At 51.3% G+C, this 24,144-nt stretch overlaps 1 protein-coding gene across 3 annotated transcripts in view; it reads right to left on the minus strand.

Annotated features, from left to right (window-relative positions):
- Positions 1-754: 754 nt before the first annotated feature.
- The window catches only part of CYTH1 (cytohesin 1), a 110,938-nt gene continuing 87,548 nt past the window's right edge, over positions 755-24,144 (minus strand). Inside the window, exons 5-13 of one of the 3 annotated variants that reach the window (XM_071210832.1) lie at positions 23,805-23,923; positions 23,356-23,436; positions 21,670-21,782; positions 20,081-20,229; positions 19,530-19,641; positions 14,437-14,513; positions 6,922-6,993; positions 6,132-6,286; positions 755-1,278 (exon numbers count right to left, since the gene is read on the minus strand). In XM_071210832.1, the coding sequence (XP_071066933.1) occupies positions 1,200-1,278; positions 6,132-6,286; positions 6,922-6,993; positions 14,437-14,513; positions 19,530-19,641; positions 20,081-20,229; positions 21,670-21,782; positions 23,356-23,436; positions 23,805-23,923 (957 nt within the window). In that variant the 3' untranslated portion in view covers positions 755-1,199. Of the gene's footprint in view, positions 1,279-6,131; positions 6,287-6,921; positions 6,994-14,436; positions 14,516-19,528; positions 19,642-20,080; positions 20,230-21,669; positions 21,783-23,355; positions 23,437-23,804; positions 23,924-24,144 lie in introns of all 3 variants that reach the window. The other 2 variants (XM_058284817.2, XM_004460437.4) reach the window with 2 other exon arrangements.

A 24,144-nucleotide genomic window follows, 5' to 3' on the forward strand; every position in this document is an offset into this window, starting at 1 on the left:
CGGGACGGGCACGCGGGCCCTGGCAGGGCGGCAGGAGTTGCCCTGCAGAGTCCCTGAGAGAACGGCGCGAGAACGCCGAGGTCATGGCTCCCTTCACACCATAAATTAGGGGGGCAAGGGCAACTCACACACGTCTCTTAATTAAAAAAAAAAAAAAAAAAAAAAAAAAAGACAGGGGCGGACGCTGCCCGCCTCGTGCTGGCCCCGGGGGGCAGGTCGAGGCCCCTGCCCGCCGGCCACCCCCGGCCCAGAGGCAGGACAGGGGATGCCCTGAGGCGGCCGGGGAGGCCCTCCTTCCTCTAAAACGAGGACTGGAGGTGGGGAAGGGGAAGGACAACCAGAGACGGGACGGCGAGGTCCCCGGCCTGTGCCGGCGACCTTCCTCACAGTTTTGGTTATTAGGTATTTAGCTCAAGGAAGAATGCTGACTTTCTGGTTTAAAGCCCAAGAAGAACTTGAATTCTGAAAGAGAAAACGGAAGAGGCCGTGCAGTTCTCTTCCCTCCGCGGCGCTCCCCGGGCCCCCGACGGGGGAAGTGGAGGCGAGGGGAGCTGGGCTGCAGGCGCCTCCGAGGCCCCGGCGGGCTCTGGAATTGGACCCTGCGTCGAGTCCCCACCGAGTCTGCTGCCCCCTGCCCTCCGCCACCCTCCACCCCACCCCTCTCTCGCCCAGATGAGCCACCCCCACGCAGCTCCCCAGCGCCCCAGGCCTGGAGGACCCCCGAGCAGGTCGCAGAGGGAAGAATGCGTCTGGATGGCTCTACTTGACCCTTTTCTTTAAAAAAAAGAAAACAAAAATATATCTTTATAGCACGTGGCGTCTCCTCCGTCTTGCTCTTCTTAACGTATAGTATCAGCGATCCGGGTATTTACGGTGCAGGGTTGAAGGCCTCGTCGCGGGAGAGAACCCAGAGGGGAGCAGTCGGCACGCGCCTGTGTCAGACCTGCTGAGCGAGAGGCTTGCGGGGGCTGCCCGGCTAAGGCTCATTCCTCTTAGAGAAAAAGGCCCAACAATCCGCGCTTCCGGAGGCCCCAGGTCCCCTTTCCCAGCGACCACTGCACACCCTGCTCCCCCTTAAAGAAAAGTAGCCAAAGCTGAAGCCAGTCTCCAGGATGCAGGGCGAGGCCGGCAGCCACGATGCCCGCTTGGGGCCCGCCCCTCAAGGGGCGCCCCCCGCCTCCGACGCCGGCCGTGCAGGCTCAGTGCCTCTTGGTGGAGGAGACCTTCTTCTTCCGAGCCGCCAGCATCTCGTAGAAGGGGTCCCTGCTGATGGCAGCCCTGGAGCAAAGGGTGAGAGAAGAGCGGAAACGTGAGGGACGCAAGCAGGACAGGGACCCCGCCAGCAGCCCGCGGGCGCCTCCAGCAGCCCCGGGAGGCCCCGGGGCCCCTGCGCCCTGAGACCGCCTCTGCACAGCTCACGAGCCGGTGTGTCAAGCTTCTGGGGACCCCCAGTTCCTGCGGCAATCTTGGTCTCCAGGCTCATTTCCATACAGCACCCCCAATCCAGGGGGTGACGCACCCCAGGGCTTTTGCTCCTACACTGCCACGTGACTGCTCTGCGGCAGTGAGCGCACATCATCGAGCGCATAAGACCACCACCGTCTGACCCATGATGCAGTCAGATGGCCGTAGGGGAAGGAACAGGGCACCCTCCTACCTCCTGGGCACCAGACCCCATCAGTAAGTCACCAGACGTCGCCAGCCCAGAGACACGCGACAAAGACGGCTGAGCGGCGCTCACGGGGAGCTGGGCGGGCGGAGAGGAGCACAGCATGTGACCACACTGCAGTAGGATGCCCCGAGGAGGGTGCTAGGACTGGAGCGCAGCGGGCGGCAGCTGCCGCGACGCCCCCGTGTATCTGCAGCTCTGCCCCTTCAAGCGAGTACACCCCGAGGTTCTGAGGCCCCATCCACTCTTGCAGGGATGCAGTATTCCATGATGCTGGGTACCCAGCTCACGCACGAGCTAGGGAAGGCTGCCCTGCCCGGCGAGGACACAGGAACCCCTGTGGCTTCTGTGAGCTGACCAGGAACGACACAGAGACGATGCTCCCCAAGGACAGGGCCCCACAGCACCCTGGGGACCAGGACTCCACAGCACCTGTGACCACGCCACTCCCAGGGGCTGAATGGGGAACCCAGCTGAAATCTGTTTTCACGTGGGAAGCTGTGGAAGATGTCTGGGGTGCCCCCCAGGTAAGCCACGTGTTTCCTGTGTGCCCACACGAGTGGTGGTGTGGTGGGGGGAGCACAGGCTCGAGTCAGACGGCGGCTCGGAGCGTGGCCTGGAGCCCCTGCTTGCTGCCAGCTCTTGGCCACCCTTCTGCTCTCCCCTTGCTGGGCTCCTGGGAGGCTGGAAAGAGGCCATGTGTGCCAAGGACAAGCCACAGGGCCCGGCAACCAGGAGCATGCAGGCCACGGCCGGCGCTGCAACTAGAGCTGCGTTCTCCCGCAGGCTCAGAGGCTGATTCCACTGACCCAGCTGCTCAGACAACCCGGGAGCCGCAGCTCTGGGAAACTGGGCTGCCGGGAACGCCTGGGAAGGGCCCTGGATGAGAAGAGGTGAGCTCCCCCGCTCCTTTATAAAGCCCTTCCAACGACACCGGTGAAGAAGCTCTCTCGCCCGGGCCCCACGCCCCGCTTTGCTCTGGGAGAAGTTTCAAGAACCAAGGGCCGTGGGGCATGTCAGGAGGGAGGGCCATCGTGCGGGCTGCATGACTCTGGACGCTTCCCTTACTTTCCTGTGTTCCCATTTCCTCAGCTGTAAAACAAGGACAACAACCCTAATGCTTGTCCTGCCTTGGGCCAGGGTGGAGACAGAGGCGCCGGGTCTGGAGTGTGCTCAGGACAGCCTGAGAGCTGTGGCCTCAGGCGCGCAGGGAGCGGTGGCACCAAGGAGAAGCGGCTCTGGGGCCGAGCGATCCCTTAAGGAGGCTCTGTGATCAGTTTAGTTAAAGGAGCCGAGATTCTAGATGTGACTTTAAAGAATATTTAATTTTTCTGACTCTATAAGTAAGAAACCATATAAAAGACAAAATGGACAAGAACAGCCAAAAACTTCTGAAAGAACGAGGGGAAGGGCGACCGGGCCCCATCCCATGCCAAGCACGCCCCGAAGCTGCAGCTGCAGAAGCAGATCCGCTCTGTACAGAAAGCCACCGTTGGACCAACAGACGATAACCCGCTTACATACAGGAGCTGGTACAGACCGAAGAGAGTGCTTCAAGTCACGGGTGGAAAGTGGATTAGCCAATAAACCGTGTTGGGACAACTGGCTACTCATGTGAGGAGTGATGCTGCACCCCCTCACTTCACTCCATATATAAAAATACATTCCAGGCTCAATTACCATTGAAAGGGGGCGGGAGGCCCCAGGTGGCTGCACACTCCCAGGCCAAGGTTCCAGCGGCACTGCCACTGCAGCTCACCCCTTCCGGCCCACAGCGCCGGGCTGGGCAGACCGCCGGCGTCACCCGCTTGATGGGCAGGCCTGCCCACACCCCGCCCTGGTTCCAGTCCCATGCTGGGCACACCCGATGCACGCTCTCACTCAGTCCCCAGACAGCTCCAGGAGTTGGGGACTGCCTGCCATGGAGAGGTGCAGGTGGAGGGACAGGAAGCCCGGCCACTCCCGGCCAGGGGCCCACGGGGCGCGAGCCTGAGGGATGGGCGAGAGCTCAGCACGAGGGGCCTCGAGGCCACACCGCCTCCAACCAGCTCGGTCCCCTCTCTTCTGTGGCAGTCTCCAAACTTCCTTTTGTGGGATGTGGTCATCTACTCTTCCCCCATCGCCATCTCCATCTCCAGCCACGTCTTCAGCACTTGACCCTGGCCAAATCACTACATTGGTTTTAGCAGAGATATCCAAAATGGCAGAAAACAAAGCAAAACCAAGAGCTGCCTAGTGCCTCAATTCTCTCGGGGGCTGGCAAGGCCATGACAGGCTGCGGGGCCGCAGGGCCTGGAGGCGGCCGGGGCACTGCGTCCTCCCTGTGTCCAGGTAAAGCCAGAGCCCAGCTCGCTGCCCGCGGTGCACGCTCAGCCATTCCAATTTGATGGACGAGTACCCAGAGGGAAAACGAGGGGGCGCTCACGAGCGAATCCCACTAACGGAGGGTGAGATCAGAACTGCCCACGCCGACACCCACATGGGAGCCGGCTGCGCTCAACTCTCAGGAAGAACGTGATGCAAAGCTGTTAACTCCAGACGCTGCCACGTCGGGAAATATCCATCCCCGTCGTGAAACCTCACACTGTGGGACTCGGTGGAGCAGACAGAGCCGGGAGCGGGAGTCAGGGGCCCTGGACGCGCAGCTCCACTCGTCGGCCATGGGAGCCTGAGCACGTCCCCCACCCCCTCCCAGACCCTCAGCTCCCGTGCATAGTGTTTGTAAACCGTGGGGACTCTATTTTAGGACCCTGGGTCACTGCTCTGTGACTTCGGGCAAATTACTTAACCTCTATGTGCCGCTGCTTCTCGTCCGTGAAATGGGAAAAAAGTAACTCTTAGGATTAAAAAATTAAAAACAGAGACCTGATGTGAGCTGCTCGACATTATCTCAATCCCGAGGCCATAAAATAAAGAACCTCATTGGGTTTGAAGAAGCAAACAACAGGCCTTATGAGAACCAAAACACTTGAGGCCCTTTTGAATGGACTAGAACTGAGAAAAAAGACAGAGAAAACCCAGAAAGAAATGTGGCAAAGACTCAGACCTGGAAGGGGAGGTGGGGGGACAGGTGAGAAAGGCGGCAAGGGGGAGGCAGTGAGGTCGCGACACCCGAGCCAGAGGACCCGGCGCGTGAAGACAGGCCCGCTGTGAGGCAAACGCAGGTGCTGCCTGCGGGAAGTGCGCAGAGCTCCGAAACGCAGCCCCGAGTCCTTGGCCGCTGGTCCCCGGGGCGTTCCAGGGCTGCAAGGGCAGAGACGGCACCCGCAGGCACGAGGCGCGGGCAGACCGCAGCTCCTACACATCCCTCACAGTGATGCAGGAAGTACAGGAGCGAACTTCCGGCAGGGCAGGGGAGGTGCTGCTGGGCAGTGGCTTCTGCACAGCCTTCTTGGCTCCCTCACAGCCGCAGTTCAAGCACTGGGAGGGCTGGGATCAAACACTAGGCGACCATTAAATGGACAGACGTGAGGCTGCTCAGGCCCAGACAGAGCTGGGTGGGGCAGACTCCTCACTTTAAGATGAGGCAGGGGCGGCGGACTTGGCCCGTCGGTTAGGGCATCCATCTACCACATGGTTCAAATCCCGGGCCTCCTGACCCATGTGGAGCTGGCCCGCGCGCAGTGCTGATGCGTGCAAGGAGTGCCGCCCCACGCAGGGGTGTCACTGCATAGGGGAGCCCCACATGCAAGGAGTGCGCCCTATAAGGAGAGCCCCCAGCGCGGAAGAAAGCGTGGCCTGCCCAGGAATGGTGCTGCGCACATGGAGAGTTGACACAACAAGATGATGCAACAAAAAGAAACACAGATTCCTGTGCCGCTGACAACAACAGAAGCGGACAAAGACGACGCAGCAAATAGACACAGAGAACAGACAACCAGCGGGGGGGAGGGGGAATAAAAAAATAAATCTTAAAAAAAATAAAGACGAGGCAGCTGCCCCAGGCCTAGCCTCCAACTGGCAGTCAGTACCTCCCGACACGTCACAGCACCTCATGGCACCACCTGACACGTCATGGCACCCCCCTACCGACAGCGCCACGGAGGATGAGCAGGGGACAGCAGCAGTGCCACCCACTGGGCGCCTTGGCCGAGATGCCGGGCCTCCCACAAGGCCCTCCTGGGGAGCGGCACCCGCCTGGCCGATCCCAGCCGCGGCCGGCACAGGCAGCCCTCCCCCGAATCCCCGCGGGGGCCAGCTCCCCCAGCCGTCACCCTGGAGAGGAGGCCGCTCCCTAGAGCTGCAAGGGCGGCTCAGCGAGGGACCGCCTGCCCGCGCTGCCTGCCGGCTCCCACCGCTCCCTCTCTCTGAGTCTGGGGTGCTCAGAGGTCCCCCGAGAAGTCAGTCATCAGGGGCTCGGGCTACACTCCTCCTGGCAGGCTTGGGCCCGGGAGGAGGGCAGAGGCCGGGCCAGGGCCCGCCGCGGCTGGGCCGGCGGCCGGGGGAGGCGGGCGCCACTCACTTAATGCACTTCATCCACTCCTCCTGCTCCTCGGGCGTGGGGGCCGAGATGCGGTACACGGTGTGGTTCCCCTCCACCACGCGCCCGTCCGCCTCCGTCTTGCAGGCCTTAATGACGCGGTCCTTGTTGTCGGGGATGTAGAGCTCGAAGCAGTTCTGGAATGAAATGGGGGGCACAGGGTGACTGCGAGGCCTCAGAAGCTGCTCAACACGCAGAACGGTCATTTAGTTCCCAAAGACCCTCTCTTCTGACCTTCATTTCCTATGGAAGAAGGGAGCCTGGAGGGTAGGACTGGAGAACGTAAACTGTATATAAACAGGCCTTACTCAAAGAGAGATGAACCAGATACACATCAGCGCTCCTCCTACAGAGCCAGAACAACAGGCATCAAACATGGAGGTTACAGGAGGCTTTGTAAAGTCAAGCCAGCAGTATCGTGATATTCCAAAACAAAGGAAAACTCTTTTATAAGATGTCCCTGGATGGTAAGATGAGCCCCCACCAGGAGTGCCTGCTGTTGCCAACCAAGGAGGGGCAATTTCAATACCTCGTGTGATACTCAGGGACATGAAAGCCGACGCACAGAATGCAAAGAGGTGATTCAGAGTCTCCTCTTGGCTTGGCAGGGGAAGAGCAGGAAAGGTAATTTTTTTAAAACTTAGGCTAAATTAAAGCCACAAGTACACATTTTAACTTTTAAAAATTAAACGTTTGCAATTTCATTCTTTTTTAAAGAACTGCCACGCCCATCCCGTGTCTTTCCCTGAAACATCTTGTGAAAACTGCTCACTGGCTTCTTGGAGTCCTCCACCTCCCGGATGCTCAGGTTCTCTAGAGGGATGATCCCGCGGGGCTCCTTATCCTGCAGAAGGCGAAGGAGACGAGACTTCAGCGCTGGGTCTGAGCCCACATAAGCCCCCTCCGCCCTCTCCGTGCTCTCGGGGCCTGCATGCTCTGTTCTAAAATGCCAGAGGGTCAGGAAATGCAGAGCAGCTATCAATCCCCTGAACCCAGGTCCTTTGCAGTCCAGGAGATTCTAATGACAGGGAAATTCTAACGACGACTTAAAGTAGTGTGTCTGGCAATAACCTGGGGGTGCCCCAAGGAGGGAACGCAAAGCCCCTCATTAGGGAAATCCACGTGCTTCTCTGCCTGGTCTCCCACCCACCTCTGGAGCCTGGGTTCCAGAGTCTGGCCCCAGGTACCCCGCTCCGCGCCCCCACGGCCAGGGACACCTGTGCCCCAGCCCTAAGCACATGCCTCCGCTGCTGGTCTTCCCACGGACGGACGCCCCTCAGGGAGAGGGCCTGTCTTCCCCACACCTCCCCCTGGCTCTACCCAGAAACCCAGGCAGAGCGCAGGCCCGTGGCCAGCCCGTGGCCCGGGCACGGCCGTATCCAGGGCTTTGCAGCCCAGCAACCCAGTGCCCCCGGCCCCGAGGCCACCGGTGTCCTCCAGCCTCCCCTCTGGAACTCCTGTCACTTCGAGGGTTGTTATAGGCAGTCAAAGTTACACACACCCAGAGCTTTTAACAATCGATTAGTTCCACAGTTTTGTAAAAGCACACGCAGCCTTCCAGCCATCTCCCCATCCTCAGTGGCAACTACTGTCAACTTGGTTAGACCGACTTAGAGACCTCTTCCATATCTCTAAAAGGCCGTGCTCAAACTGCTCCTTTCCATATTTAAAAACCTGCTACTTTTCGAGTGCTCAGTTTTAGGCATTATCTACTGACTTCTTACCATGGAAGATGAAGATTTAGCTCATGTTTCTCCTCCCGCCCCAGCATACTCACGCTCCATCCCCCCAAAATTATCTGGTAATTTTGGTTAGAGCACTAGACACTGTTTTCATTAAGGGATGCGGAGGTGGGTCAAGCGGTTGAGCACCTGCTTCCCACATGGGAGGTCCCGGGTTTGGTTCCCGGTACCTCCTAAAAAAACAAACAATAAGCAAAACAAATGAAAAAAACCAACTCAGGTGAGCCGATGTGGCTCAGTGGTTGAGTGCCGGCTTCCTACATACGAGGTTCCGGGTTCAATCCCTGACCCCAGTACTTCAAAGAAACAAAAACAAAAAAGCGAACAAAAAAACCCATTTATGTTCTTCAGAACTGAGACGTGGTCACTTCTGCGTTTTCTTTTCTGAGAAGTTTGCTTCATTGGAACCGAAAATAACCTTTTTTTGGGTGGGGGAGGGCGGGGGGAATGGTTACTTAGTTTTCTGGGAGCTTATAACCAGCTCAATGGCAGACATCCCATCACTGGTCTCAACCTCCTTTCTTATGCTAATTCTTATCAGACAGGGCATCCACTGCATCTCCTTGAAGAATCTCTCCAGAAGCCTCTGAGCCTGTCCCCATCCAGACCAGCTGCCCCCTCCCTTGTGAACTCCTTAAGCTCACTGTTCACATTCCAGAGGGCAGAGTCCTCGCTCCTACTCCAGAACTCCTGATTCTAAGAACCAGTGTTTTTCTCTTTTTATTATAGTCTGCATCCTCATTTTGGCAGAGAGTCTCTTGAGAAAAGGCAAGTGAGTGGTAAAATTGAGAGCTTGCTTGCTTTAAAATATCTTTATTCTAGCCTCACATTTGAGTGATAGTTTAGCTGGGAATAACATTCTAGGACGGAAATAATACTCCTCCCGAATTTTGAAGCATAGCAAGGACTTTCAACTTTCCCTGCTACTCTCTCCAAAGTCATTCTGATTCCTGAAGCTTTGCACGTGATCTCTTTTTCACCCTCCTGGAAAGTTTATGGGATCTTCTCTCTCCTCAGTGGTCTGAAATTCCAAACGAATGTGCTTTGATAGGGTCTGTGTTCATCCATTATCCAGGGCACTCAGTGGGCCATTTCAATCTGGAAGACACACCTCTCATTTCTGAAGTCTTAAAAAACTATTTTGCCAAGGATTATTACCTTTTTGTTTTCTCAGTTCTCTATGGAAATGCTGAACCACTGGGACTGGTTCTTTTCTTCTTAAACATACCTTTCCATCTCTGCCTTTCTTTTTTTCTTTTCTTTTTTTTCTCCACCCCCTCTACTGAATTTTACTTCTATCGTACTTTTAATTCCTAAGAGCATTTTTAAAAACAGCTTTTTTTCTCTGGTTCAATATGTAGCATTCTGTTTGTGTTTCATAGCTGCAATAAGTTACCTCTCAGATTCCTAATGTGAGCCTTTTACAGTTGTCACTGAAGCGTTCTTCTCGCTCCAGAGCTGCTCTTTCCCCTGCTTGGTTGTTCTGGTCTCTCTTTTCTGTCGGGTTAGTGGCTTCCCTCAGATGGGCTGCCGACTGGGGAACCTCTACGTTGTTCCCTCTTAGGCAGAGCAGGTCCTGCCACTCTCCTGCCTGCAAGTTCAAGGCTCGGTGGCAGGTGTTCTGAAAGCCGAGGGAGAAGGAAGGTGCGAGGGGGCCCGGCGTTCAGGTACCCCTGTTGTGGGTAGAGTGCCCCCATGCTCAACCGTGCCTCGGTTCTTCAGGCAGGGCCTCTGACCTGCCTGCTCCTGGCAATCAGCCTCCAGACTTCTGCCTGGGAGTCGAAGGAGCATGCAGTGGGGAGACCATTGACCCAACTGTTTCTTAACAACAACACTTCAACCAATTCTCCTTATTGCAGCCTCTTCCTTCTCATCTCTAGGTTACCTAGTGCCAACAATTCCTGAACCTCTGAAGGATTCTGCTGGGTCAACTAGGATGAGTCTCAACTTTCCTTATTGCCAGATGAGTTGGTGGGCTAAGAGTTATCAGAATGTGGACCTTCCTGAGCAGGTGCCTCATTTACACTCTTATGCTGGTGGAGCCTGAGATGCTTGGATTATGTTTACATTATAAACTTTTTGATGGAAGATTATTTTAAACTGAGAAGATTTACACCCATGATCTTCAGCCTGGGTGTGGGGACCAGAAAAGTACGCACTTGGGGAACCTGCTGGAGATTGTGTTACTCCCCGCCCCGCCCCCGCCCTAGCACATCATGCACAGTGAGGCCCTCATCTCCTCCTCCCTGTCCCACAGGTGAAGTCCCACCTGTGAACAGGCCACAGTGAGCCAGAATTACTCAAAGTTATGTACCTTACATCCCTCAGGTGCTGGAGTAGAAGACAGTCTGAGAGTCACAGATCCAAACAGCTAAAACTTAAGTTCCTGACAACAATGTAAATCCCTGCGTATTTAAATACTAAATGTGTTACCAAGTCTAAGAAGATCTACACTGCACTCCTCACTGATGATGCACGTGTCCCCTGTAATCTTCCATTTCCCCCTCGGGACAGAATTAACCAATGTTACCAGCTTTGGTTTTTCTGTAGGAACAATTATTGTTGTTTTTGTAAAAACATTTGTTCATTATAAAGAACTTAGAATACTGCAGAAAAGAATAAAGGTGAAAGATTTGAAAACACCCCAAATCCCATTATTCCTAAGTTCCCATTACTGACATTAGGTAAAGATCATTTTATGTGTATACAGAGAAGGGGTGATAAATAGGTTTTATGAAAATAGGATATTTCAGGTGGTATTATTTTCATAAAAAGCATTCAATTTTAATTTTACTAACTTTAGTACATTTTCAGGACTTGGAATTGTCCTGAATGACATTGTAAAGACAGATACATTGCAAAGATATTATATATCCAGCTGGGTGGCAATGCTCCAAAATATGTTCATCAATTGCAATGAATGTACCACACTAATGAAATAAGTTGTTAATGTGGGAAAAATGGGAGGTGTGGGGAGTGGGGCACAAAGGAATCCCTTATATTTTTTTATGTAACATTTTATGTAATCTATGTATCTTTTAAAAATAAATAAAAAATACACTTCAAAAAAACTCAGAAGAAAAAAATGATGCAAGAGCTGAAGAAGCACTTAACGTCAAGCTAAATGTTCATCCCAAGATAGTTCCTAAATTAAACTTACTCAAGTTAAAAAGGAAAAAAAAAATGTTCATGAAAAGCCTTGTGAGGTCTTGAGCATTCTTTTTTTTCAAGAAGGGCCTGTGGGTGCTGTGTTTCATGCATCTTCTCACGTCTGGCTGGATGGAGGTTCTCGGGTCATACCTTCCCTCCTTCAGACACAAAGCATAGGCCCTGATCCATTAATTTCTGCTGCTGAAAGCTGCTGGAGACAATTTGCTTTTTCCAACTAAATATCTGAAGTCCCTGCTCTAAATTCAACAGTTTAGGTGGCTAATCCCTGGCGCCAAGCTTCCTACAACAGATTTTCAGATTTTCTATCCGAAGGGAACTTCTCTGATAACATCTCATTTCCTGCCTTCCAGTGGCACAGGGACCATCTTTAGCTGTCCTCCACATCTGTTAGCTTTTCTCCAGGTGCTTTAGGAACTGCCATTTTCAGCTGCAATCTCTGTGACTGTCTCAGAGTTTCCTCCATGGAGGTGACTGCAGTTGTGGTTATTATGTTCCAGCCCTTAAAAGTTTTAAGCTAAGCATTAATGAATAAATAAACTACAGTCACACAGTCTGGGCTCTACGTTGAGCTTGTGCATCCTTTTTCTGGCCTTGCGGCGTGTTCCGAGGACTCTGGGAGTGACTCCCTGGTCTCCTTCCACTGTCTGCTTCTCTCTAACCACTGACCCTGCCCTGCCACGGGAGGGCTGATACCTCGTGTTCTTGCCACGTTGTACAGGCTAAGAGAATGGGAAGGGGGGCTCTCCTCTCTCTTCTGGGGTTGCTAAATGCCCCATATCAGGGCACATTCCATCTATTTGGGGGGTGCCATCCTGCTCTGGACAGTTTTCCTCATTGAACGTACTGTCCTGGCGCCTTTAGCAATGTCAGAGAGAGTGAGCCCTGCTTTTTCACTGTCCCCTTTTTGCCAACTTCCGCCCAGCAGCAGATTGTACTGCTCCTCATCTGAAGAAGGAAAAGTTCAGAGCTCCTCCTTCCAGTTCCCTCCCTCCAGACTCAGGGCTGTTGGGGAAGCCAAGTGCCTCCCGCTCTGCTTCTCACTGCCAGTGGCTAAAATTTCCTGAACTAGTTATTTTCCTTCTCATACCTGGTTGCTACTGGCATTTTCCCCACATTTATTTTTTGCAAACCTTTTACTCCTTTGTTAGCTATTATGGAAGAGACATTCAGCATGAAAGTTTCAATCCACCAGCTTGGCTCCGATGATTTCCCCTCTGCTTCTTAAGAAATGTATTTGTCTCTGAATAATGTTGACGGATGGAATTAAAATGATGCCACCATGGCTGTCATCATGAAGAACGGCACGTTTCTAGAATTTCCCAGCATCACTAGAGACTGGCCAGCACTTAAGGGGTACACTGTTTAGATGCCAGCAGATGTCTTGTTTAACCCAGAGAGCAGCAAAAAACTTTGAACATATCCGTTTTGAAGATATGGGATGGGGGGTGGACAGAACCAAAAGAAATTTACCAAGCTGTTCCTAGTGGTCTGCTGGGGTCGTGAAACAGGAGGAATCTTTTTATTTTGGGGGTATATTTCAAATGTATTAATTACTCTCATAATGGAAAGTATTTAATAACAGAAAGATGAAGCCAATTGGAAAACTTATGTGGCCAGAACTTAGCCTCAATAATAAGCAAAATCCAGCTGGAATTCCCTTCAAAATCGATGGTCCTAAGGAAGAGCGGAGGACGTGAGCAGGGGGCCTGGAATAAGGCCGCTCCCAGGTGGGCGCGCAGTGCAGCGTGCGAGCAGGAACCCGCCTTAGTCTTCAGAGCAGCAATGCCAGGGCGCGTACCAATTTTTACATAAATACGGGCAGGATTTAAATACTTTGTACAAGTACATTTTGCTCCACATTTATTATGGACGCTATGCCTACATTTCCGTTTTCTTAGCGGATCAGTGAAGATCTGGTTGGAGGACAAAAGCAAAGCATCCCGACTCAGCCGCCTCGATGTCTTTCAAGACAGGCCAGGACTGCTGGCGGCACAACCCCCATGTCTATGGACCGGCCCAGAGCGGCAGAACGAGCCCCCCGGACCCCGCGAGAGAGCGGCGCCAGCGTGCTGCCGCCCACGCTCAGGCTGAGGAGGCTTTGCTCAGAGGAGGCTTTTTAAGGTCTGATTTTATAGTATTTATTCTCATAGGCTTTTGTTTTTTTCCCATTTTTAAGTTTTCACATTTTTATTTGTCTTTTTTTTCAAAGATACATAGATCGTAAAAATGTTACATTAAAAAATATAAGAGGTCCCCCCATATCCCACCCCTCCCACTCTTCCCATACCATTGTGGCACGTTCATTGCATTTAGTGAATACATTTTGGAGCAATGCTGTACTGCATGGATTATAGTTTACATTGTAGTTTACACTCTCCCCCAGTCCATCTGGTGGGTTATGTGTCCTGCATCTGTCCAGGCAACATCATTCAGGACAACCCCAAGTCCAGAAAATGCCCCCACATCATACCTCTTCCCTCTCCCTGCCCTCAGCAACTCCTGTGGCCACTGTCTCCATATCAATGATACAATTTCCTCCACTGCTAGAGTCACAATAGTTCTATAGTAGAATACCAGTAAGTCTACTCTAACCCATATTTTATTCCTCCATCCTGTGGACCCTGGGATGGTGATGTCCACTCCACCTCTAAACTGAGAGGGGCTTAGATCCCACATGCCTGATGGATACGATTCTCCTGCTTGCAGTTGTAGACCCTCTCGGGTCTCACAGGCTTTTAATAAAAAGGACTTATATGTAACACGCATTTGCAGTCATAATTCTTTTTCCATTGAATAAAAACCAACAAAACTTTCACAGTTTAAGAAAGCTTTGATTTCTTAAAACTCCAGGTACTCTCAGATGAACTTTTCCCATTTCAATCCACTTTCTTTTTCTCCATTATACATTTTACCCCCTGGACTATTTCTTCTGAATCAAATTTCATCAGCATTTGTTACCCTTGAAAATGTGAATTCCCCAAATTACATTATTTTTCTTTATTTTCATCTCCCTTTAAAAAAGGCCACCAACTCTTTCATGGCAATGATCTAAGTTCCTTCTTTCTGCCCCAGCTCCTAAAGCTGCTTCGACTGCTGCATCTGATGCTCCCTGCACCAGTTTCTCCTGGCTGGCGCACCCCTGCCTAGCCCTGTGGGTGGGCTCTGAGCCACAGTGCCTTTCTCAGGGTGCTCCTGTCCTCTTCACAGTGCCCAGTTTTGAGATGTGCCTTATTCTTCAACTTCGCTCAGACTCTTTCCCGCCCCCTAAAGATGCAGCAGGGCCAGGGGGGCTGCCTGTCCACCGCCCCCTCCACCCACGCGGGAGGAGGGTTTAGAAACGGGGCCTGGCCCACCCCTGGCCCGCGGGAGCTCACCGTTGTGTACTCAAAGTAGTAAAGGCAGTTGTCGGTCAGAATGAACCAGCGCCGTTTCCACGTCTTCACCCTGCCACCTGCAGAGCGAGAAGAGGGGCACATTCGACAAGAGACGCCTGTGAGGCACGGGCTGCGTCACACACAAAGCGCTCTTCCAGAGAGGGCGAGCGGAGGGGAGGCGTGGGGCGACACGAGGACACTGGGGCCACGGCAAAACTGACATGGCTAACAAGACACAGCGCCAAACAGAAGCATCTTTCACGAAGTGAAAGTCCGTGGGTGCAAGCAGAGCGAGCGGGCGAGGCGGCCCCTGGAGATGGTCAGGACAGCGGGGAGCACCTGGGCTGGGGGGGCACCCAGGACCAGAGTGAACAACACAAACCTGACTGCGGAAGGCGGGGGGGGGGGGGGTGCCAGCAAAAGACTCGTGACGGGGTGGAAACTGACAGAGAGAGAGTGAGCGAGAAGGGCCGGCGCCCTGGTCCAGGGCGTGCTACCGGCCGCCGGCCCAGAGGTGTTGGAGCGGTGTTTAAGCAGAAGGCAGGAGGAGGAGGGGACGGGGAGGAGGACACTGCAGTCCCTTCACAAGCAGACCTAGTTTTCTTGGAACACGGAACTAACATTCCCGTAGTTTCCCCTCTACCCCACCTTCCTGGTTTAGAGACTTCTCCGAGGGTCCTGGATAAGAGCGAAGCTTCTTGTATCTTTTTATTCCCCCTCAGGAGCCTTTCCATTCTGTACTTGTTGCTAGGAGGCTGCTGATGGCCACCCTTCACCCTTTTCATATTTCTCAATTTTAAAAAAACCTTGGAGTCATGAAGTTATGCTGAGATAGACACTAAAGAAGGGAAAAACTTGTCTGGGATCTAGCTGAATGAATGAAGCATATCCTGCTCTCAAAACATGACCAGGAACCACACATTTCTTCTCCTCAACTTACGTCAGGTCGAGGGAGAAGTTTCTGGGGCTTTCTCATCTTAAGACACGCATGGTGTTTTAAACACCTCTTGCTGTCCTGGACAGCATAAGCTCTTCTGCTAAGGCTCGCCTTCCTGGCTTACACTTTTCCATCTGCATCAAAAGCAAGGACCACATGGCGCAAATCCAGCAGGACCCAGGCATGCCTTGTTCTCTCTTGCCTCCGTCACAGATAGCTGAGCACAAGCAGGGAGGTTTTAAAGGAAATATTTCACTGCCAGGGAACACATGCATCACACCGTCTACATGGCGTATGGTACGTGGAGGGATGCAAATAATGTAATGGAAGCAGCTGTCCAGCGGAGCTTCCAGCTGACCTTCAGGCCCACTTGAAGGCTCTGCCGGGTGCCTGGCCTCTTGGGGAGGGTCAGTGATTGATCACAGCGCAGACCCCAGTCAGAACAGGGAGTCTGCCATAAGCACGCACGCGCCACCCGCCACCCATCCTGTGCCGATCTCAAGCGAAACAAGACTCGCTCCCTCCCGGGGACTTGGGAGTTGCTGCGAGCACTTGACTCTGGTCCCTAAAGGTCATGTGGCATGAACTGAGAAAAAAAACATCAATGGATGAAAATATGGCATACATGTGGGAAACAGGCAAGGCTAGGCAGAGTTCAAAGAAACAAGGAGGAGAAAGAAGACAAGGCATATATTGAGAGTTGGAGCCGATTTCTTATTTTAAAAAAGAGCCTCCTCCCCCGTGTCCAAGTATCCAAGGCTCCAGCTCTGCAGTCCTAGGGCTGCTCGCCCCCCACGCAGGGCTCAGCACACAGCACACATCGAGCGTGCCCACCTCCCCACACGCTCCTTCAAGGACACTGCCCCGAGGAAACTCGGGGACATGGGAAAGCGCAGGAAAGGCAGTCGGATGCCGAAGAACATGATGGAGGGAAAGTGAGGAGAACAAGCAAAGCTGGGAAAAGTCCCTCTGATCCCGAAAGCTTGGCCGTTTCCCCTGGATGATCTTGCGTCACAAAGGCTCTACCGTGAAGCATCACTGCAGGCCCCTGGGGAGCAGTTTCGATTGAAAGGAAAACAGACATGGAACAAGCAGACAGATCGATGTGCGCCTCGGACAGTCCCTGTGGAACTCCCAGGACTCCACCCCTCGCCTCCTCGCGCCCCGCTTCCCTCCTCGGTCAGAAAGGCCAGATTCCATCTGCCCCTGCAGTTCAGACCACCCAACGTGCCCACAAAACGTTTTAATAAATGTCAGTGTCTGGGATTGTTCTCTTTAAATTTAACTTTGCTCCAGCAAGGCTTAAGCAGAAAACCAAGGACCTCTTGAGCTGGAAACCAGTAGCTACCAACAAAACTACGAGGCCAGTGGGAGCTTTAACGCAACTCGCTGAAAATGAGGAGGCAGAAACTAACCAAAACTTATAAGACGAAGCTGAGGCTGTAATGCCCTCCCCCTACTAACTACGAAGTTAAATATATGGAATTTAGGTAGGGTTTTGAGGGGCTTTTAAAATTCTTTTTAGAAAACTTTTCTAAAGTTTGATGCCAAACTTGGTATCATTTTGAGTTTAAAAAACATCAATTCTTAATTTCACATGAAGTATCATATATGATATCCAGTTTAATTCTTTTGCTAATTTGCCTTTGGATTGTGGTATGTCAAAAGCACATGGCTTTGGGAAATCAAAAAATTCCTCCTCTTCCCCACTTAGAAATTACTTCAAATCAGGTCAGTTTCACAGAGAGCAATGTGAATTCAATAAGTGTAGCAAATGCTGGCCAATAATTCAAGAAAAACTCAGTGAATACGTCCTCTGCTTTTTGCACACCCATTCTTACTGCATTTCCTCACACTTGCACATTCGGTGGAGCTGAACTGCCCTACGTATTGGTTCCGGGCTGTCCGATGTACTATGCGCTGGTCCTCAAAGATAAGACACAGAGGGTGCTCCAAAGCCCGGGTCCTGACCAGTTCCCTAGGGACTGTGCAGTAAGTTAGAAGCAGCAGTGACACTACCACCAGCAATTAAAGAACAAAATGATCAAAAAATAACAAAGTAAGAAAACGCTGCAGCAATTGCAGTGGCCTGGGCAGAGCGAGCGAGCAGGTCGAGGGGATTACATACCTCCTGGAGTTTGGGGCAAGGAAAAGGAGAGCCAAAATCATGGAAACATACAAATGAGGGAGAAAAGAAAATTAAAACAAAGAAATTAAACCAGGCCCCTTAATCTCACAGTGCAATGCATCAGTCACATTCATGTCTGCCTGGACAACAGGCTGGCAGGAGGCGCTAGTGGGGTTGGGCGGCCACCAGCCCTGGGGTCAGGGGCAGCCACGGCCACGCCCCACTGGGTAAGGGCCAGAACTGTGGCACTACTGAAACCTCGCCCCAAAGGTGCCATAACTCAGTTCTTACAACGCTAATGTCTATTACTACAGCTAGAATCCAAACCAGAGTGAAGATTACATCAGGGGATATTACATGCCTTTTAAGATGGCTCACTTTTCAGTGTGTATAAGAATGCACACACACATACCCATGAATATATACGTACAAATGTGTATACAAAGAATACAAGTTCTTATGGATATGTGCATACACAGATAAATACACACAACTACAGAAGGTCATCCTGCCTTCTGCAGCACAAAAACACAAAAGAGCTGACTCTAAATGTTCTGAGGAAAACAACAGTATCAAGAACTTAGAAGGGTTTGGTGGAGGTTTAGATAAAGTAATATCATGACCTAAGAGTCCCATATTTAATTTTTTTCTTTTTAAAAATTCTCACGAATTTACATATCATCTGGTGCAGGAACCAAGCTAGTCTTTGCACTGCTCTAATTTTAGTATCTGGGCTGCCAAAGCTAACACTTAGCAGTAGCATTTAAACAAATCCCACTGGAGGGAACGTAAACCCAAACCTGAATGTACATTTTAAATTCCCAGCAGGTTTCCTTTTTACTCTATCTACTTGACAATAAGGACGTGGAGCAGACTGGTTGCCGATGGGTAATTTTAGTAATTTTAGAGCCGTAACTTCAAAGGTTCCACTGATTCAATATGTGTGAAGCGTTGGCCAGTTTGAGAGAAGATTTGAAACTCTGATCACTGAAGTGATGCTTCAAGGAGAATTTATAAATTAAGTTACCTGGTATAAACAAAAGACTCGGGATATGCTTTTAAAAGAAAATATAAACCCGACTGCTCTCTGCGCCGGGTCAGTAATCAGAGACCCACTTCAGGGCTTCCCAGGGGTCCGCAGAGGCAAGGAGTAGTAGCTTTCCACCTCCCTGGGGCAAGTAAGTCATCTGGCGGGGGGGGGGGGGGCTCTAAGTGAGCACCCCCGATAAAGTGGGGAGTCCACTCAACTCAGAGGAAGGAACTTTCTCAGGGGCCAGAAGAATGCCTTCACTTGTGCCCAGAGAGCTGAGGGCGCGCTCTACAGTCTGAGAGGATTCATCTCAGAATAATCATCTCCAGACATGAATGTGCATGGAGAGCCTACTAAGCTTTTTTCCTTGCTGGTCACCCTAGCACCTTCACGACGAGGCCTGACCATCAGGCTCGGTAGCACAAGCTCACTTCTGGCAAAGGGAAGAGGAACACGGTTTTCATTTTTTGGAATGAACAGAATCATTAATGTGGCTGATTCAGCTTAGGAAGGAGGGGAGCAAACTGCTGCCGAGAATGAGGAAGAGCGTGTGGACGAGCTGCAGCCAGGGCTCCAGGTTGCCATGCACACTGCCTGTGGGGCCGGATGCGGGAGGAGGTGATGATGCACTGGGAGTGGGGGGGCGGGAGCGCCAGGGACAATTCGGGGCACGGGAGAGAGAGACGGACGCAGCCGTTCACCCGCCCAGCAGCTGCCGGGGAGAGGAGCGCGCAGGACCAGGTCCCACAGCAACCGCCCGGCGACAGAACCGGGCCCAGGAAGGCCGGGGTGCACCCGTGGGCAATGCTCCGGCCGCCGTGCCATGGGGTGGCAGTGGGGGCACCGTCTCTACAAGTCATTTCCTCTCTGGAGGTGGGTCACTGCTACCAGAACGCACACGGCGGTCCCCGAGCAGCCCCGCGGCCCCCACGCCCTGGGCACGAGGATGTGTGTGCACACCCCAGCCTGCCCTCGCCCCGCCACGGGGAGCCCCTTACCGAGCTTCAGCAGCCAGCCCTCGCGGTCGGGGTTGAAGAAGGTGTGGGTGAGGTCGTTGCCGTCGTCTTCGGGGATTTTGAAGGGCTCGTTCTTGATGCTCTCGTACAGATTCTGGGATAAGAGACGGCACTGCATGTCTCCAATCCTGCAGACACTGTCCCCCCCCGCCCGTGCATTCATTCCACAGGCACGAGTGTGCCCAAGTACGCCATCCGCCCTGTGAGACGCTGACAACAGAAGAGCACGACAATTTCTGCTTTCAGGCAGCCCACAGTCTAGTGACAAGATAACTGAGCTGCCTAATGGATACATAAGAAAGAAAAGCAGCAGCCTGACTTCTCTTCAAGCTTTCGGTTTCAGGTTTATAAACCACTTTCCCCTTCCGGTTTCCTTATCTGGGCCTCAATATTGATCTCTTAATGAAATGCACGTGATTAAACGGGTGAACAGCCTACATCTCCCTCCCCTCCTAGAACACGGTCCTGCTCCAGGAAACTCGGGGGTGACTGGGTGGCGGCCGGCAGCACACGCCAGCACCGCCCTGGCTCACCCGGAGCAGCTCCTCGGGCAGGTCCCCCCCGTCGTTGATGCCTCGATTCATGGCGATGAACCGCTCCACGGTGGGCTTGTCCTTGACATTGGGGTTATGCAGGCTGGTGTTCAACATGATGATGGCAAAGGAGAGGACGTAACAAGTGTCTGAAGACGAGAGGGAAGCAAACGGAGGTGATCAGAAACAATCCAGCCCAGGGAGCAAGAAACGCCAGGCGAAGTCCCGAGAAAAGCCACGTTCTCAGAAGGGGCAAATCCACACGCCTTGACACGGAACAATCCGGGCCTGCCCTGAGATGATCTGCTCCTGCGGAAGCAAGGAGTGAAACAGCGCAGAGCACGCGCGTCAGGAGGGCCCGTGTATGAGTGTGGGCCTGCGGAGGCAAGGCTCGGGGGCCTCCAGAGGGAGGCCAGGTCCTTGACCCTGTGTGTGCGGGGGAAGGACAGTCGAACTGGCGGACACAAGGTGTGAGGAACTTCACTTTTTATTATTTTAATAACAAAAATGTGTTCATGTATAATTCTGGCAAGCACAGAAAAAAAAAAATGACACCGAAGATTTGTTCTAAACTAATTTGCTGAAAAAGGCACTGTGTGGGAAGAGCTGAAGGCGCTCTGACAGCTCAGTGAGCGCCACTGTCCACCTGCTCAGCCCTCAGGCTCAGAGGGGCAGACACCCAAGACCCTTCCGCTTACTTAAAGATGCTGGCTTTTCTCAGGGTGTAAAAGGAGACGTGCGCACTGCAGAAAATATGAAAAACAACAAACCGTGTAAAAAGAAAATGCAAATTACCCATAATCCCACCACCCGGGAAAAACTTCTGTAGCTTTATTTCCTCTAGAAAAATGTGCCTACATGTAACACATCCCAAATGTATCTCACAGACACATGCTGGAACGAGGCTGAATCAAAACAGGTATATAGTGTTGGATCCTGCTTTTTACACTAATCTTATTAGCATTTCCCCATGTCATTAAAAATTCCTTTTGAAGCTTTGGTGATGGATGTGGTATGGGAACACAACATTGTGAATTAATTAACGGCACTGAACTATGTTTTGAATGTGGTTAAAAGGGGAATGTTAGGCTGTATACATTTACTAGAATAAAAACTTAAAAAAAAAAATAGGACTATACAACACAATCTAAGCTATTGTAAATAATGAACTATAGTTAACAGCACAACTATAAAAATGTTCTTTCATAAATTCTAACAAATGTCCCATACTAAATAAAACAAAGTGTTAATAATATAATAGGATGGGATATAGGGACTCTATTTTACGCATGATTTTTCTGTAAACCTACAACTTCTCTAACTATAAAAAGAAAAAAGAATAGCTCAAAAAATTCCTTTAAAAACATGATTTTTAGTAGCTTCATCTTTAGCAATATAGAGGCACCACAATTTTTATTCCTACTCCTTTACTGTTGGACTTTTACTTACAACTTTTTACTATCATAAATATAATTTAGTAAATGTTCTTAGGCATAAATCTAAACCCTCTTGTTTCAGAAATCATCTAATGCCAAGAGAAGACCCTGGGGCCCCTGCCGATCAGGGACGGGGCGGCGGCCCTCGCGCACCTGTGGACTGGAACACCCCGCTATTGCACTGGCAGTAGCGCTGGGCGAACGCCTCCATCATCCGGTCGATCTTCTGCGCCTCTCCAGGTAATCGGAAGCTCCACAGGAACTGCCTGTGGAGTAAAGTCAGGGTGTGTTACAGAATGTGGGGAGATCCTTTATTTCTCTGTGAATTATTAAATGTCCAATCATTTTTAATATCAAAGGGTAGAAAGGAGACCTGCTTCCATTATACCCGAAGTTACAAACCTTAGAACTTCTGTTACAGTAACTCTGAACAGATGCAAACTCATTGTTCTATATCACTGTTCCTTTATTCACAAATAAAATACACAGAAAAAAAAAACTCTTAAGATTTTCTTATGCAAAGAACGGTTCTTCTCAGACTATTACAAAAGAATGAAATATGATAATGCTCATTTAAAGCAGACTCCAAGAACACAAGATGGGTGGCAAAAAGAGAACGTCTTCTTGTCAGTGTATTCACAACTGATCCCTTTCAATAAGAGAAAGTCTCTGACTCACGACCATCAACTTTAATTCTGGATTACTATCATCTAAACAATAATGCATAAAGACAATGCTATTATTTACCCTATTGTAGCAAAAATACACAATGGCTTTAACATTTCTCATAAGGCACAAGGTAACAGATTTGATTAAAAAATTAAAGTTTACTTTTCTCTTTGAAATGTACAACTCTCTATTTCCTATTCTAGGTCAGGAAATCAAAGGGTTTTAAAAACTGGAAATTTGAAAAGACTTCAACATGTAAGCAGTCATCAATTTCCAAAGCTTCAAATGTAAAAGCTGAGGAAGACTTTTACAGAATTTGATTCCAGATTATATCATTTCTTAATTCCTCTAACCATCCAATTGAGGCAGGCAAGATTAGGGAAAAAAGAGATGGATCTTTGACCTGGCAGGAAACACATGGCCTTGGATACCCCACAAGACGGCTCCTGGAAGAAACTTGTGAGAATTCCCCATTCAGAACGGGGTTTCATCCAGGACCAAGGAAAAGCTTGAGACATTCTCAAGGGGCATTATCATTGGGCCCTCCCCGGGGATTGATGGGTGGGGTAACCAATCAAAAGAGCAAACAACTGGGATTCCTCCTCCCAACATTAGCAAAGGGATGGAATTATTAATGGTTTAAAAAGCAAGCGTGTAAGCCAAACTGGCTGTTTGGCCCTTTCTCTCCCTGCCCAGATTAGCCTGCAAGTAGTCAAGGGGACTTGTAATCTGTAACGGGGACTTGAAGTCTGTAAATTAGCCGTTTTACCTCTTTTTAGACTTTTTCCTCTCTCTACCTGGGACCCATAATCTGGTATTTTCTCCCATTTCCCCTCTTTCATTTTCTTAATACCCACAATCTGTTATTTTCTCCCATTTTTCTTCTCTCATTTTCCTAATAAACTCCTGGCCTAACTGAACTGGCGTGTAGTCAGAATTCTTTTTGTAACATAGCCAAGAACCTAGAGAAAATCCGGCAACACAATCGTTTTCAATCATAGCCCAACAGAGTGCTTCCTTCAAGACACTTCAAGATATTAAAACTAGTTCCCAAAGCTACCAATTCAATAAAATGCCAAACTTGGCAGACGAGAGACAATTCCAGGAAGCACGTGAACGACCCGAGCCTGCCCTTCCCACCTTCCCGAGCGTCCACCCAGAGGCACTCACCGTAACGCCTGGACGAGGTTCAGGTCAGTGAACTCATGCAGCTCCACAAACGCATGAAGAACCTGGATGTTAAACTCGTCTCTACCAAAGGAGTCGAAGGACAGGGGAAAACAGAGGTCAGACACTGACGACGAGAGTCCAAGGCCCGTCCCAGCCCGGCCCGCCTGTGCGTCCCAGTCTCCTGGTCAGAGGGGCTTGGGGAAGGCTGGCCCTGACTGAGTCTCTCAGAGAAAGGCTGTGCACACGCAGGGAAGAGGAGGAGCCTGTGGAGCTCTGCACACCCTGGCGCACGCTAACTAACATCCCCAGGACACGTGCTCCTCACCACCACTGTGGCTACTGCTGCCTCGGCACAAACACTTCCTCAGGAACTCGGGGCGATCTCGAGTGGGGTTCTGTATGTAATTCCTGACAACCTTCCTGCTCGACATGTACTCTGGAGGCCTCACCTCTCCCCCAGGTAGTCACCAATGGCTGTTTTGTTGAGCCCTTCACCTTTATACAAGAACTGGGCAATGTCTTCACAGGTGTTCTTCAGTAGGTCATTCTCTATTAAGAACTGAATCCCCTAGAATAAGAAACCAGAGATGCCAGTGATGCTCGCCCCGGGACCACGCAGAGAGCACGGGGAAGGGCAGGAAGACGCGGGAGGCGCGGGGCAGGTGCCCTGTACATCCTGCTCGTGCGCACAAGAGGACCGGAGACCTGCCCGACGAAGCGGCAGCGGAGCCTGGGTGGCGCAGGGAAGCCTCCCTGGGGTCTCTCTGAGCTCTGTGGGAAACCCCCATG

This window comes from Dasypus novemcinctus, chromosome 21 (genome assembly GCF_030445035.2).
Source record: "Dasypus novemcinctus isolate mDasNov1 chromosome 21, mDasNov1.1.hap2, whole genome shotgun sequence".
Lineage (NCBI taxonomy): Eukaryota > Metazoa > Chordata > Mammalia > Cingulata > Dasypodidae > Dasypus > Dasypus novemcinctus.